General features: G+C 44.6%; 1 protein-coding gene across 4 annotated transcripts in view; it reads left to right on the top strand.

The window, feature by feature from the left end:
• Positions 1–14,151, top strand: part of HECTD4 (HECT domain E3 ubiquitin protein ligase 4) — a 2,216,728-nt gene that overhangs the window by 237,015 nt on the left and 1,965,562 nt on the right. For all 4 annotated transcript variants that reach the window (XM_078667422.1, XM_078667425.1, XM_078667423.1 and 1 more), the window contains exons 6-9: positions 12–150; positions 3,298–3,468; positions 4,181–4,373; positions 10,652–10,813. In XM_078667422.1, the coding sequence (XP_078523548.1) occupies positions 12–150; positions 3,298–3,468; positions 4,181–4,373; positions 10,652–10,813 (665 nt within the window). The remainder of the gene's footprint in view (positions 1–11; positions 151–3,297; positions 3,469–4,180; positions 4,374–10,651; positions 10,814–14,151) is intronic.

Consider the following 14,151-nt stretch of genomic DNA (forward strand, 5'->3'; position numbering starts at 1 on the left):
TTGTCCTTTAGCGGCTTTGTTTACTGTCGCAACGAGGAGCTGGAGGCTGGGTGGATTACATTTGGCAATGAAACGCTTCTTCATCGCCCAGTGGCTTTTGATACCAAACCGCACTGCCTTTTTCAGATACTTGATCAGCATACGCTTCAGGTAAAATGAAAAATACTAGCGTTGTTTTTATGCATGGCAATCTGCATTTCCTACTGAATTGCTTGTGTGTAACCCAGACTTAATAATGAATGGATTTATTATCTCCATTGGGAGATCTTTCTTGGTATTCAGAAAAGCTTAATATCAGTGTTTGCCACCCCTATGGACATATTCATTGTTTTTTTTTTTTTAATTACTCTAGTTACAGCCCTTCAGCAGTAAAAACAGCAATGTCACTTTTAGGTTGTTTGTTGACCTTCTGTCTCGAAATGCATTTATAGTTCAACGTCAGTTAATTTTTAGGTCTCACGTAGCGTTGCAGCCCAACGGGCTGCTAGCTCTGCTAGACCTCTTGTGAGCAAGGAGATTTTAGAAGGGGACTTGAAGCCCTGCCCCTCATTTTCATTGGCTGGCGTCACCGTTTATGCTAAACGCTGGCCTGCCATTGGAAGTTAGTTTTTTTTTTGTTGCCGCCCTTTCGCCTTTTCGTCTGGCCGATCCGGACAGGATCGTCTGCTTTGCGACGGTCGCGGGGCAAATTCTTATCTTTGTCTGGGCCATCTGGTGCTCTCTTGTACGGTATAGACTTGCCGGGACAGGCATTGATGAGGGAAGCGGTTTAGTGCAGCAGCCAGGGCAACTGACTCCGGAACCCGGGGGTTCACGTTTTGATCCCCAGTGCCGGTGGCAGATCAGCCCAGTACCATGTGACTCTGGGCAATAGCTCGCTTAATCCTCCAGACGGCCCCCAGCGCCTTGACACCTTCGGGTATTTGGTTGCGCTTTACAAATACTGGACATTTACATTTATATTTAGATTTCCCTGCAGCAGATCTCACACATGCAATAGATATCAATCACCCTTGCGTCCCCCCTCAAACTCCGCCAAGCCCATTACTACTGCAGATGCTGGCCCCGCAACTCTAATGCGTTGCACCAAATGTCACCCTTGTAACAAACCTCCGTATGCACACAATTACTCATTGCTGTAAAACAGTGCAAATCTCGCACACCCCAGACATCACAGTTGTGAGTTGGGACAGCCCTTACCCTGAAACAAATCTCTCCTTTCTGTAAATGTAGCCTTGGTGCAAATCTCACACCTGTAACAACTCTGAATATACAAACGACCTTTTACTACTGCAGACCTCACCGTTAGCAAATCTCACGGATGACCCAAATCTCGCCCCATGTAACAGCCCTTACTCTGCTCTAAATCTCTCACCGCTTTTAATCAAACGGTGCACATCTTTCATCTCACCCCTTAACAGACTATGAGCACCAAACCTCTTACTACTGCAGATCCCATCCCTTAGGCAAATTTCACGAATTCAGCAAATCTTACCCCTGACATCTATCCATATCTGTATGGCCAAGAGTCGAAGACCAACAACTACCAATAAATGCTACAGGACATTTTATTTACAACCAGGGTTCTTCATGGTCTAAGGCTACATTCACCAAAGGCTACTAAACCGTAGGCATAGAATACTCAGTACTCGTAGCTGCGATAGTCAACATTTGTCTTTTGGAAGAAAGCTAGTGTTTCTCCGTTAATAGCACATCAAATAGTATCTCAATAGATATGATATGGTCCTATTTTCTTATCCTGTTTCATGAATGCCTTCACTGGAGACATCTGCGTGAGCTCCTGAAGGACCAGTGGTACCAGTAACTGGGGCACTGGAAAACAGGTTAAAAATCGCAATGATGCTACCCCATTCCTTTTCTATGTTAATAAGCCCAGTACATGCTGAATGGAAACCCTTTCCATCCACATATTCCATCCTGCTCCATAGTGACAGATGCTTCCTTGACCAGACCACACAGAACATGATCCACGCATGCCACGAAAATCCTTCTTCCAAAAAATAGCATCCTACACAATACTGATTAAGACAGACTAGGCGTAACAATGTTTTACGTGAACAAGCGAGGAGGGCCAAGCTCAGCAAGCTCTCGAAGGAAGCTGAGATAATTTGACATTGGCTGATCGTTTAACGTTTTAAAAACAAAATAAGAGTTGTTTGTGTTGCAGTTGTCATTAATCTCCAGGAAGACTCTTTAAGCAAGTCCAAGGCAGTAAATCCTAATTTAGTCATCAGCAATGTAGTGCTTGGCAAAATCTTCCACCACTGGGCAGCACCTTGACTAAATCTTGTTTTGCAACCGCAGTTAATAGGAACAAGTGTTTCATGCACAACTGGCAATACGTGGATTGCTAAATGTTGAACTGTCCCTTACATTTTGACACAAGGTGCAGAATGTTACTGACTTTTTAGCAAATTCTTGCAAAATACTTCAATTTCAGATTTGTTTTTGCCATCACCTGAACCTTACTGTGAATAATTTTTTCTACATTTGTAATTTGATTTTCATGTTCATGTGATGTAACTGTATTTTAAAAAAACCCAATGTAAGACAATTGAGTGCCTAACAAATCAAGTACTGCATTCTAAAAACCGAATTTCTCAAAGTAGCAAACAGGTGAGGTGAGTCGGATCAGAAAGTGAACTTGGTTTAGACTGGAATTAGAAGCACACCGAGATGCATTTAAAACAAGATGCTGACAGGGAATGTAACAGAGCAAGACAAGACAAACTGTAATTACGCCAGATTGATAGGCATTTGGTGATTAGACTACAGAGATTAGGTTAGTGTTGTGCAAGGGGAATCCTGGATTTATTAAGCAACGTGAGTAGATACGGATGGGACAGTGAAAAAGGCTGGGTAGGCATTGACTAAATGAAGAGGTACGCTAAAGATATCGGTTCAAGAGGCAGGAATATCCTAGACAAGATCAAAAATAAGTTTGTTAGCCTAGTATAAGAGTTCGAAGAAGGGTATGCCAGATCATGATATAGCTGCTGCATTTGGCTATGTGAAGAGAAGGGATGAGGCAGAGATTGGCCGTGGGTTGGTTGGAGCATGAGCTGTGCAGTGGAGGAGAGAGAAGTGTTGCAACGTGTAAATTACTAGTCTGGATAGGAAGGAGAAGAAAGTTGGGGCGGTGGCTGGTTGTGGGGTGGAGGCAAGGAGTCCGGCCTTAGAGGATTTATGGTTTTCGTGTGAGCAAGTAAGCAATTCTAATGTGTTGAATTAGGAATTATCCAGTAACTGCTATTTGCTTTCTTTCCCACACTGCAGGTGTGTCAAATTGTATCTATGCCACCAAATCACTTTCCTGTGGGCAGCACGATGACCACTGTTCATCTTTCCTCCGATGGCACTTACTTCTATTGGATCTGGTCTCCTGCAAGCTTGAATGAAAAAACCCCAAAGGGACACTCTGTTTTTATGGAAATTTTTGAATTAACTGTAAGTTACTTTAAGAGAAGCCAAACTTTTCCCAAATATGTGTATTAAGTTATAATCTTGCTTGAACCGGAAAAGATGTGTTTCCGGGTTTGGTATTCAGTTATTATAAAGCACAGTCTTTAGATAATGTATACATCAGTAATATGTGCATTTAGTGATTGTGCTTGGTTTATTAGAAGCCAAATTGTTCTGTCTGCTCATTGCATACACGTTTGTGTCTAGTTTGTAGGTTTGGCCTGAGACCATTTTAGACATCTGGAATACCCAATGTCATCTATTATTTAAAAAGGTGTAGTAAGCAGTCAGAGAGAATGGCTTTGGGTAAGCCCCCCCGATAGCCAATGTCTTTTTTGTGTTTTTCATGGTTTTTCCATTGCTTGGGGTGAGTTGTCCATCAAGACCATAGCATTTTGTAGCTAGTTGCATAGTTTCACTTGTATTGCCATTAGATTTTGATGAGGAGCCAGCAAGTAGTTATTTTTTTCTAAACAAATCACCTTTGCATGTTCTACTTTTTCTATGCTATCATAATAATATTGTGGAATTTACAGCTTTTTATTTACAAACCACAGAAGTGAGCACACATTGGCTTTCTTAAAAATTCAGCACAAATTAATAGTTCAACACAAGATATGTACTCCTGGTTTCTTCCAAGGAAAAACATCCTTGAATCTGTAAATTTGTTTTACATTGCCACTTTTTATTTACATAGGTTGAAAATAGTGTGTACATAGCAAGTCCACTTCAAGAACGCATCATCCTTCTGAGAAAGGAAGGAGAATCTGCAAAAAGTATAAATGAAATGCTCCTTAGCAGACTATCCAGGTACAGAGCCTCTCCCTCTGCAACGCTTGCGGCTTTAACTGGCTCTACAATAACGAACACGCTGAAGGAGGACCAGGCGGGTAAGGGTTCTGCTCTAACAATGTACCCTTCTTGTACCATATTGTATTTTCTGAAAGATGGTGTGCATGGTCCATTTTGCAAAGTCTTCTGAATTCCGTTGTCATGTTATTTGCAGTGTGTGAACCTCAGTTGTCAACTTATGTTGTATTCGAATTCAATTGCCTTTTTTACTTTGTCTTTATAAATGTATAATAACTGCAACTTCCAAGTCCACATTTGGTTTTTAGGTTTGCATATAAAGCAAGTTAGATAGCTGCTTGAGCTTACTCCCTTGTGGAACTACAAGTAGCATGGAGTGCTCATAGTGCAGTTGATTGCTCTGCAAAGAATCTCCCCATTCTGTAATCCGGTGTACTGTGGTCGAAGGGGCTGAAAATGTCAGTGTCTGTCTTTCCTTATTTTTCTTCTTTGCTGTACGTTGGAATCACACTTCAAAGTGCTCAGGGAGCTTGGTTGCAGGCAGTAATCATGAATCCTCCACACTTACTAGGCCCATATATTAGTTTTGGATGACTGTAGAAGGATCCCTGCCTGGCCCTGTGCTAGTGCACCCACCCCCCCTTAAGAAAAATAAGTCTTGCATGATTTTAGCCAACGTTTGGCATTTGCAGATCATTCTGTGTAAGAGAACATAGTTGTATCCACACGTCACACACACACCCCTGGAATCTCTGGGTGTCTAGTTTTCAGAAATGTCTGGGTTCAGTTGGATTTCCTGGGTGGCAGCCGAGCCTCAACCCAAATACTGCAGCTACCCATATCGCCAAAATGGGTCCAGTGACAAGGCGAAAACTTGATGACTCCACATTGTTTTTTAGGGCCTTTCCTATTAGAAAGACCAACCCACACAATTGGGGTACTGTTTTTTTATCAGAAGACATCTGGGAGCACTTATTGTTAAGAATGTTGCAGACCCCTTCAGATTTGAGAAAGGACCTTCTTATGACTTTGATATGGCCTGAATTTTGTGGCAAATAAATTATAAAGGTTTATGGGCAGGTGCCGAAACATTAAAAGAAAAAGGCATAGTACTGGGGGCAGGAATGGGAGACACTGTACCTAAGGGGTTAATGATGTTGTTTTATAAAGTTGTCATTCTCCCTCAGATTTCTCCCCGCTTCTTTCAAACATACCAAAATCACACCTATACCCATAAAAAATTAAGGAGGTTCAACCAACTTTACAATGGTCCACCCCATCTCATGTCTGCGTTCTCTTATTCAAGTTGGAAAACATTCTAGCAAGTTTTTAGGTTTCTGGAAGAAAATAAACTCCGTCATTAGGGTGCTGGAGTTGGAAATTGACCACAGCACAGATGGACAAATATGTCATGTGTATTATGTTATATTGAATCTGTTTGAACCTTGCACACACTGAAACTCTCGGAACCTCTGCGTGAATGTGGAACTAGTATTCAGGGGACAGAGGCTTGCCACAAATGGCCTGCCACCTTTCCTCCACTTTGTGGTTTGAGCTATCTGTCTGCAAGCATCGACCTGTAGAAATGAGTTACAAATTTGCGCCTGCTGCCATATTGACTAGTGTATGCATTGGGTCATGGGCCTCAGGAAATGTTGGCAATACTTGCTGAGCCGTAGACACAATCTTTGCATACTGTAAGTATTGTCCAGCACTCAGAGTGAATGTTTCTATTGCATCTGGTGGTGTGATAAATCTACCCTCTGGGTATAAATCATACATCCTTAGACAGTCACCCTTCCTCCAACACTTCACCGACATCGACTGCACTATTTGAACAAAGAGGCGGATAATCCAACTATCCAGCTCTGGGGCATGTGATGACCATTGCACAGATTTCTCACTTTTCAGAAGTAACTGATGATCCTGCCTCAGACAAAACACTAATTCTGAACCCCACCTTATTTTATTAGACATGAACACTGTTGTAAACCACTGTATTCTTTGGAAATTATAGTGTTGAACTTGTGTAGTTGATAAGGCGTTGTATTAACGGATTTGCCAAACCACTTTAAAGTGTTGAAATTGTTAAGTGTCATATGTATCTCAGTCTCAGTGGCACTGAACAACTCTATATATCTCCAGGATGGTTCCAATCCCACCAATGACCTCTCTGTACCGGAAGTACACAATCATGTCCATTAAAAGATTTTAACTTTTGGGTGGATAAAGTTCCCACCCCGGCATTGGGAGATCTGTTAGGTTTGTGCAACACTTCGGGTCTGGACCAACTTGTGCATGCTCCATCTCACGAGGGGGTATATTCTGGATCTTATTTTTTCTACCACTGGGCTGGTGACTGTAGCTAATATAATACCATGTTGCTGGACCGGCCATGCCCTGGTGGCTTTTACACTCTCGGGTAGAGATGCTTGGAAACCAAAAGGTCATAGAGTCAGTATACCCTATGGAAGAGCTTGGAATACATTTAGGAGACCTTGCTTAGATAATCTCTTGTTTCTCTCCTTTCCGACCTCAGATTCAGGGTGCTCGGAGGAAGACAATTTTTCCACCTTATAGAGTTGAATCTCTAGCTCTGAATCGAATCATTCCTCTAAAAGAAATAAAATCGGACTAGAAAAACTCTCTGCTCCTTGGTACAATGTTTCATTAAGGCCCCTTAAACAACGATTCAAAAAGCTAGAGAGGAAATGGCGCACTGCTTATAAGAAGAGGGCAAAATAGCCCTTATGGCTGTTTTACGCGACTATAAGTTAGGCATAACAAAGGCTAAAGTGGACTATTACGCCAATTACATTTTAACCGCCCCTACTAGCACCACGAAGGTATTGATATTATGAAATATCTAACCCTGCATGTTTAAGCCAAGTCATTGTGCCTTCACGAAGTCTCTGCGATGAACTGGCAGCGCATTTTAAAGATAAAATTAATACAATCTTAGATGGCTTAAATTATTCTAATCCGGCAAACGCCACCTTAGTAGGCCAGAGGAATAGTCCATATGCGCCGCTACCTGGCGAGGTGTTCCAACTATGTTGGAATATTTGGTATCATATTTATTATATATTTATCATATATAATATTTGGGTCATCCGTGAGATTTGCTAACGGTGAGGTCTGCAGTAGTAAAAGGTCGTTTGTATATTCAGAGTTGTTACAGGTGTGAGATTTGCACCAAGGCTACATTTACAGAAAGGAGAGATTTGTTTCAGGGTAAGGGCTGTCCCAACTCACAACTGTGATGTCTGGGGTGTGCGAGATTTGCACTGTTTTACAGCAATGAGCAAATCTGTTTTATGAGCTCCCGCTTAGGAAATCCAAGCAATGAGGTCAGTGCAACCAAGCTCTTGAATTCACTTCCTTCCTCCCTAAGATCTATGACTGATCTGTTGAAGTTCAAGAGGGCACTTAAGACTGTGCTTTTCCCCAATTAACTGTCTCTTTATCCTTGGAGCCTTGTTCCGTTTTCCCCTATTTCTTTTTCCCTGTGCTTTCCTCAGTCGTTATGACCAGTGCCAGGATTCCAGTTGGTGACCGAGTTCTTTATAAATTATTAGGCAAGTTAGATGACTTTGAACCTTTTTCTGTGGAAGGCTTTTATTCTCTAGCTATTGCTACCTCTTCAGGCTCATCTTTGGATGTCCTCCCAGTTAAAATCTGGAAGGGACAGGTGGAAATTTAGTTTCCCCTGCTAAGGTCAATCTGCAATTAATCCCTGCAATCGCGTATGATACCGCTTGCATGGAAGAATGCCATAGTTACACCTATTTTGAAGAAGTCATCTTTGGACCTTTCCGGTATGACTAACTATAGACCCATCTCCCTCCTGCCTTTTCCGTCAGAAATCTTGGAGTGCTATGTCAGTAACCTTCCAGGTCAATACCTAGAAAATAATAACTACCTGGAGGAAGAGCAATTTGGATTTACGCCTGGACATGGCACTGAATCAGCCTTGATCACTGCCATGGACGAGCTAAGGATGCAAGTGGATGAGGGGCATTCAGCGGTACTGACTTTTTTTTGGAACTCTCAGCCGCATTCTACATGGTACGTCATGCTTCCCTTCTAGCTCGATTAGAGTCCATTGGGGTGAGTGGAACTGCTTTAAAATGGTTCCGCTCGTACCTTTTGAACAGAAGTCTATCAGTTGCTCTCCCTCCTTATCACTCTCAAGTCAGGGCCACCAATTAGGGAGTCCCATAGGGCTCTGCCATCATCCCGATTTTATTTAACATCAATATGGCCCTACGACTAGGCTTAAGTTCCATAAAGTGACTGATTAACAATGCTGATGATACTCTGCTCATCCTTTCTTTAGCTAGCAATCGTGAACTCTACTCCTTTCAGGACTGCATGAATGATGTTATCCAGTGGCTTAGTCTAAACTCATTAAAGTTTAATGGGGATAAGACAGAAATACTCTGCTGTGCGGCCCAAATTGCCTCAGGGGTTTTACCTTTCAGCCTATGGCCTGGATCGTTTAAGGGGTCTGTGGTCGTCGCTAACACAGTGTGGAATCTGGTAGTTACTTGTGATGAAAAACTTAGTTTGGAAAGTCATGTGAATAAAACGGCAGGAACCTGCTTTGTGCTTTTGAAAACCCTTCGGAAGATCCTGATGGTGCTTCCTCCCTCTTCCAGGGTTTTGGTTGACCGTAGTGTGCTCTTCTTTTTGATGCACCGGAATATTTTCTACATTTTCTGTCAAGGGTTCAGTTCGCAGCTGCCAAACTCGCCTTGAATAGACATTGGAGAGCCTCTGCCTCTTTGGCATTAAAGGAATTACACTGGTTGCCTCTTAAGGAAAGAATCTGGTTTGAATCTCTCTGCATGGCTTTCTTTTTTAACTTTGTTATGTTATTGTACTGTAGTCCTCCTTACTCAAAGCGCCGGGACACTCTTTTTGAGTAGCCGTGCGCTATACAAAAGTAAATATAACATAACATAACATAACATAAAGCCTTTCATGAGATAGGTCCTGTTGCCCTCCACAAGTGAATGAGAAGATACATTCCTAACAGACCTTTTCGATGTGCATCAGCCAATCTGTTTTATGAGCTCCCGCTTAGGAAATCCAAGCAATGAGGTCAGTGCAACCAAGCTCTTGAATTCACTTCCTTCCTCCCTAAGATCTATGACTGATCTGTTGAAGTTCAAGAGGGCACTTAAGACTGTGCTTTTCCCCAATTAACTGTCTCTTTATCCTTGGAGCCTTGTTCCGTTTTCCCCTATTTCTTTTTCCCTGTGCTTTCCTCAGTCGTTATGACCAGTGCCAGGATTCCAGTTGGTGACCGAGTTCTTTATAAATTTATAAATAAATAAACACAAGGCTTGACTGCTAAAAATATCAGTTAATCGGTTAATCCTCCGGCCCCGCTTTCAAATGCACTCTGCTCTCTCCATCTGTATCTAAAAAACATTAGTGGAGTGGTTTGCATTGAATCTGTTGATGTCTTAATTGAAACTAAGCTGAAAGTTATTTCTAAGGCAAACAAGATCAAAACCCGCTCCCTTTCTTCTCATTCATCTAATGAGCTTATCTAAGCCTTCACCACGCCTACATTGGATTAACCCGTTCGCTGCGGGTGTCGGCCAAGGGCCTTCGCGAGCACTACCTCGGTCCCGCCCGTTTATTAGAACATTCCGCACTGGCGCGGAACGTTCGAAGCAGTTAAGGCGTTAATGTAACCCTTCATAAATGAGGATTCCCAAAAATACACATGACATTTATATTGGCGGAAGACCAAGCTACTCAGCTATTTTTTCCAAGCCAGCTAACAATTCTGCGTGTTGCCCTGCCTCTAGTGTTAGACTGGCTTCCCACTGCATGTAGGATTGACATCTGTTGCCCTGCAGACAATTCGAACACCAAGTGCAGCGAAGGAGGAGTATGTGTGGACATCCAGAATATGCGCAGATGTGTAGTCCTGGGGATTTTGGGGAATCTGCAATTACAAATCCTGAGAGGAGTTCCACAATGCCTCATTTCTGACTTTAAAACGTTTTTTTTACAAACCGGATGTATTGCGTTTTAAGATCTTTCAAAAACAAGAGACATTCTACTCAGATTTTTTGCAGTTCGTGTTGAGAAATTTAGTCAGTCCCATATCTCATTGTTAGTCACCTTCTTTGTGGGTGGAGGCTTTAAGTTATCTAAAAAGATTCTGTATGTTAAGGTGGGAATATATTATTATTTGTCCTAGTTATCAATATACTTCTCTTTGCGTGGTGACAACTTGCACCAGAACGGATCTTTAGTGTATCTTCCAATCGTCAGCCCTTTAACATAAAGTATTGTTTGTATTTTTTTAAATGTATGTTTGCATTCTTTATTTTAGCAGCAAACACAAGCTGTGGACTTCCGCTAAAGATGTTGCGAAAAACTCCAATGTACACATGTGGAACATACCTAGTTATGCTAATTCCACCGCCAGGAGGTTCTGGAAGCTCGGCAACCCGATCGCTTTTTGGGGGCACAAGCGGATTGTCCTCATTAAAAGGTAAGTCAAAGCAAGAAATGCAGTCCTGTGTGTTTCTGAACATAGAAACCTGCTTTCTCCTATTAGAATATTCAGGAATAGTGCTTTGAAAGTATACCTGAAATATGTTATATTCGGTGATCAGTAGGAGTGGTTAATATTTCTAAAATCGAAGTTTGCTTTATATATTGTTTTGATGAAGCGCAATGTGATACAAGGTTTCTGTGGCTAGTTAGTATACTGATCTGGTGTGTTCCAACAAGGCTTCTCTTGTACTCTAAACCGTAATAATCATCTGTGCTTACTGCAGATATACTTACCCTCTAATGTGCATTATTGATCTGTTGATTGTAACGTTGGTAAATAATAATTGTGGAGTCTTACATGTTCTAGCCTCAAACAGAAATCAACATTTAAAATTGGTTTATTGCTGCTTTGTCTTCATGCTTTGAAAAACGTTGGCAAACATTACTGCCAGGCAGAAGGTCCCATCCATTACACTATGGTGGGAAAGTCCTTAATGGGAACTTTCACCCGTCACCATAAGCCAGTGGTTCTCAAACTTTTTTGACCCGTGGCTCCCTTGACCTAATTGGCAGTTGGCCGTGGCTCCCCACCATTTTTTTACCCCGCACACCGGGGTGCCGCGGCGCACCCTTTGGGAACCACTGGTCTACATGAAGAATCAAGCCTAGACGTGATGAAGGATTCAGAGAGTAGTCATCACTGTCATAAAACCTTATTTGCAATCACAAAGATCTTATAAAGTACATCTCAATGCATACAACACCATCATAGAGTAGTATAAAGCACTCCCACTAAAAGTAACCAGGCTAGAGAAAGGCTCAAGGAGCTCTGTGGCGTTACAAGAAGTTTACGTGAGGTGGGCTCTGATCATGGGCATCCGCAGAAATGTTTTCGGGGGAGGTGGGAGATTTTAACTTCATCACCATCCCCCTTGCACCCTTTCCCCCTCTGCCTTACACCCATCTCCCCCTCCACCTTGCACCCTTCTACCCCTTCCCCTTGTACCCTATTTCATCTCAGCCTTGCATCCTTCTCTCCTCTGCCTTCCACCCTACTCCCCTCTGCCTTGCACCCTTCTCCCCTCTGCCTTGCACCCTTCTCCCCTCTGCCTTGCACCCTTCTCCCCTCTGCCTTGCACCCTTCTCCCCTCTGCCTTGCACCCTTCTCCTCTCTGCCTTGCACCCTTCTCCTCTCTGCCTTGCACCCTTCTCCTCTCTGCCTTGCACCCTTCTCCCCTCTGCCTTGCACCCTTCTCCCCTCTGCCTTGCACCCTTCTCCCCTCTGCCTTGCACCCTTCTCCCCTCTGCCTTGCAGCCTTCTCCCCTCTGCCTTGCAGCCTTCTCCCCTCTGCCTTGCAGCCTTCTCCCCTCTGCCTTGCAGCCTTCTCCCCTCTGCCTTGCAGCCTTCTCCCCTCTGCCTTGCAGCCTTCTCCCCTCTGCCTTGCAGCCTTCTCCCCTCTGCCTTGCAGCCTTCTCCCCTCTGCCTTGCAGCCTTCTCCCCTCTGCCTTGCAGCCTTCTCCCCTCTGCCTTGCACCCTTCTCCTCTCTGCCTTGCACCCTTCTCCCCTCTGCCTTGCACCCTTCTCCCCTCTGCCTTGCACCCTTCTCCCCTCTGCCTTGCACCCTTCTCCCCTCTGCCTTGCACCCTTCTCCCCTCTGCCTTGCACCCTTCTCCCCTCTGCCTTGCACCCTTCTCCCCTCTGCCTTGCACCCTTCTCCCCTCTCCCTTGCACCCTTCTCCCCTCTGCCTTGCACCCTTCTACCCTCTGTACCCACCCACCCAACGCTCTCCACCAGGCCCCTGAACCTGCACCCACCCAACTCTCTCCACCAGGACCCTGGCCCTGCACCCACCCAACGCTCTCCACCAGGCCTCTGATCCTGTACCCACCCAACGCTCTCCATCAGTAATTACAGAGTCCCCTAGCCCAGTAATGAGCAGCTCGCCACTGGGGCAGCAGGAGCAGGTAAGGTGCTGGGGCTGATGAGCGCAATAAGCAATCACCAGATACAGTGGCGTCACTAGGGGGTGAGGGGGGTGAGGACCGCACCGGGTGACACCATCACATGGGGTGACACCCGCCTGTCTGATGTTATTTTTTATAACAAAATGGAGCAAACTGGTTCTGTACTTTTCTTGTTTTGTGTAATTAAAATGGAACACGCTTACTTTGCTTCATGTCCCCCCATCTTTCAGATGTGATAAGTAGGGAAATGTGTTTACCTCACCCCGCCTTAATATATAAACAGTGTACAAATAGTGTGACATTAGTTCCTGCTATGTTGTTGTCTTGCACAAGCAGGGGCACGTTGGTTACTCTTGTGTTTTTGTACCACTGAAACTTATCTATGAAAATCTCCCCTGTAGGAACTTCAGCGAAAACTCAAAACGTCACTGTTCGTGCATTGCTCACACGTCTGTGACCCGCTCACTTGCACACAACCTTCAGCCACTCAGTTACACCAGGGACCTCACAGTGCCCCCAACTTTACTCTCTCCCCAAGCACAGCATGCAGGGTGCAAGTGGCAGCTGTATAATACAGCTACATGACCAGCAGATGGCAATGGAGGCCCAGGGGTGCAGCAGGCAGCTCGGGAAGGGGCAGGGAGCATTAGGACGCCCTCTCTCAGCATGGCGATTAGGCTTGGCCACACAGGGGACAGGCCCTGAGCTGGGGACAGTCTGGGACAGACTGCCACTTGTTCATGCAGGAAACCGGGCGACCCAGAGGAGACAGGGCAGAGCCGACAGCTCATAGAGTGAAGACTGTCCGTGCCAGGGGGCAGGGCGCTGCACCTCAACCATAGGTAGAGTGCAAGTGGGTACATGGCAGTGGGACATTCTGCCTACTGTGGACACGGCACATTCAGACAGGACAGGCTCTCCTTGCAGAAAAATAGGGCAACAGCAGCCTCAGAGACTCACAGAGTGACAAGACAGGAAGAAATGCACTGGACTCATTCACAGAGAATCCGGAAAGTCAGCTTAACCGGGCTCACAGAAACAGGACAGGCAGCTCCACTGGGCACAGAAACAGGACAGGCAGCTTTACTGACACTCACAGAAAGAACTGCACTGGGGGCAGAGAAACAGGACAGGCAGCGCAATCGGGCTCACAGAAAAGGACAGGCTGCCGCTGCTCCACCGAGGTACAGAAAAGAACAGGCTGCTCCACAGGGTCCCAGAAGCAGGACAGTCAGCTACATAGGGGCTCAGAGAAACAGGACAGGCTGCTGCACCGGGCTCAGAGAAACAGTCCAGATAGGAGCGAGAAGAAAACACCGGAGATACGTGCCCTGGGGCAATGTCTGCCACGTGTGAGAATTGGCTT

This window comes from Lissotriton helveticus, chromosome 11 (assembly GCF_964261635.1).
Source record: "Lissotriton helveticus chromosome 11, aLisHel1.1, whole genome shotgun sequence".
In the NCBI taxonomy this organism is placed as follows: Eukaryota; Metazoa; Chordata; class Amphibia; order Caudata; family Salamandridae; genus Lissotriton; species Lissotriton helveticus.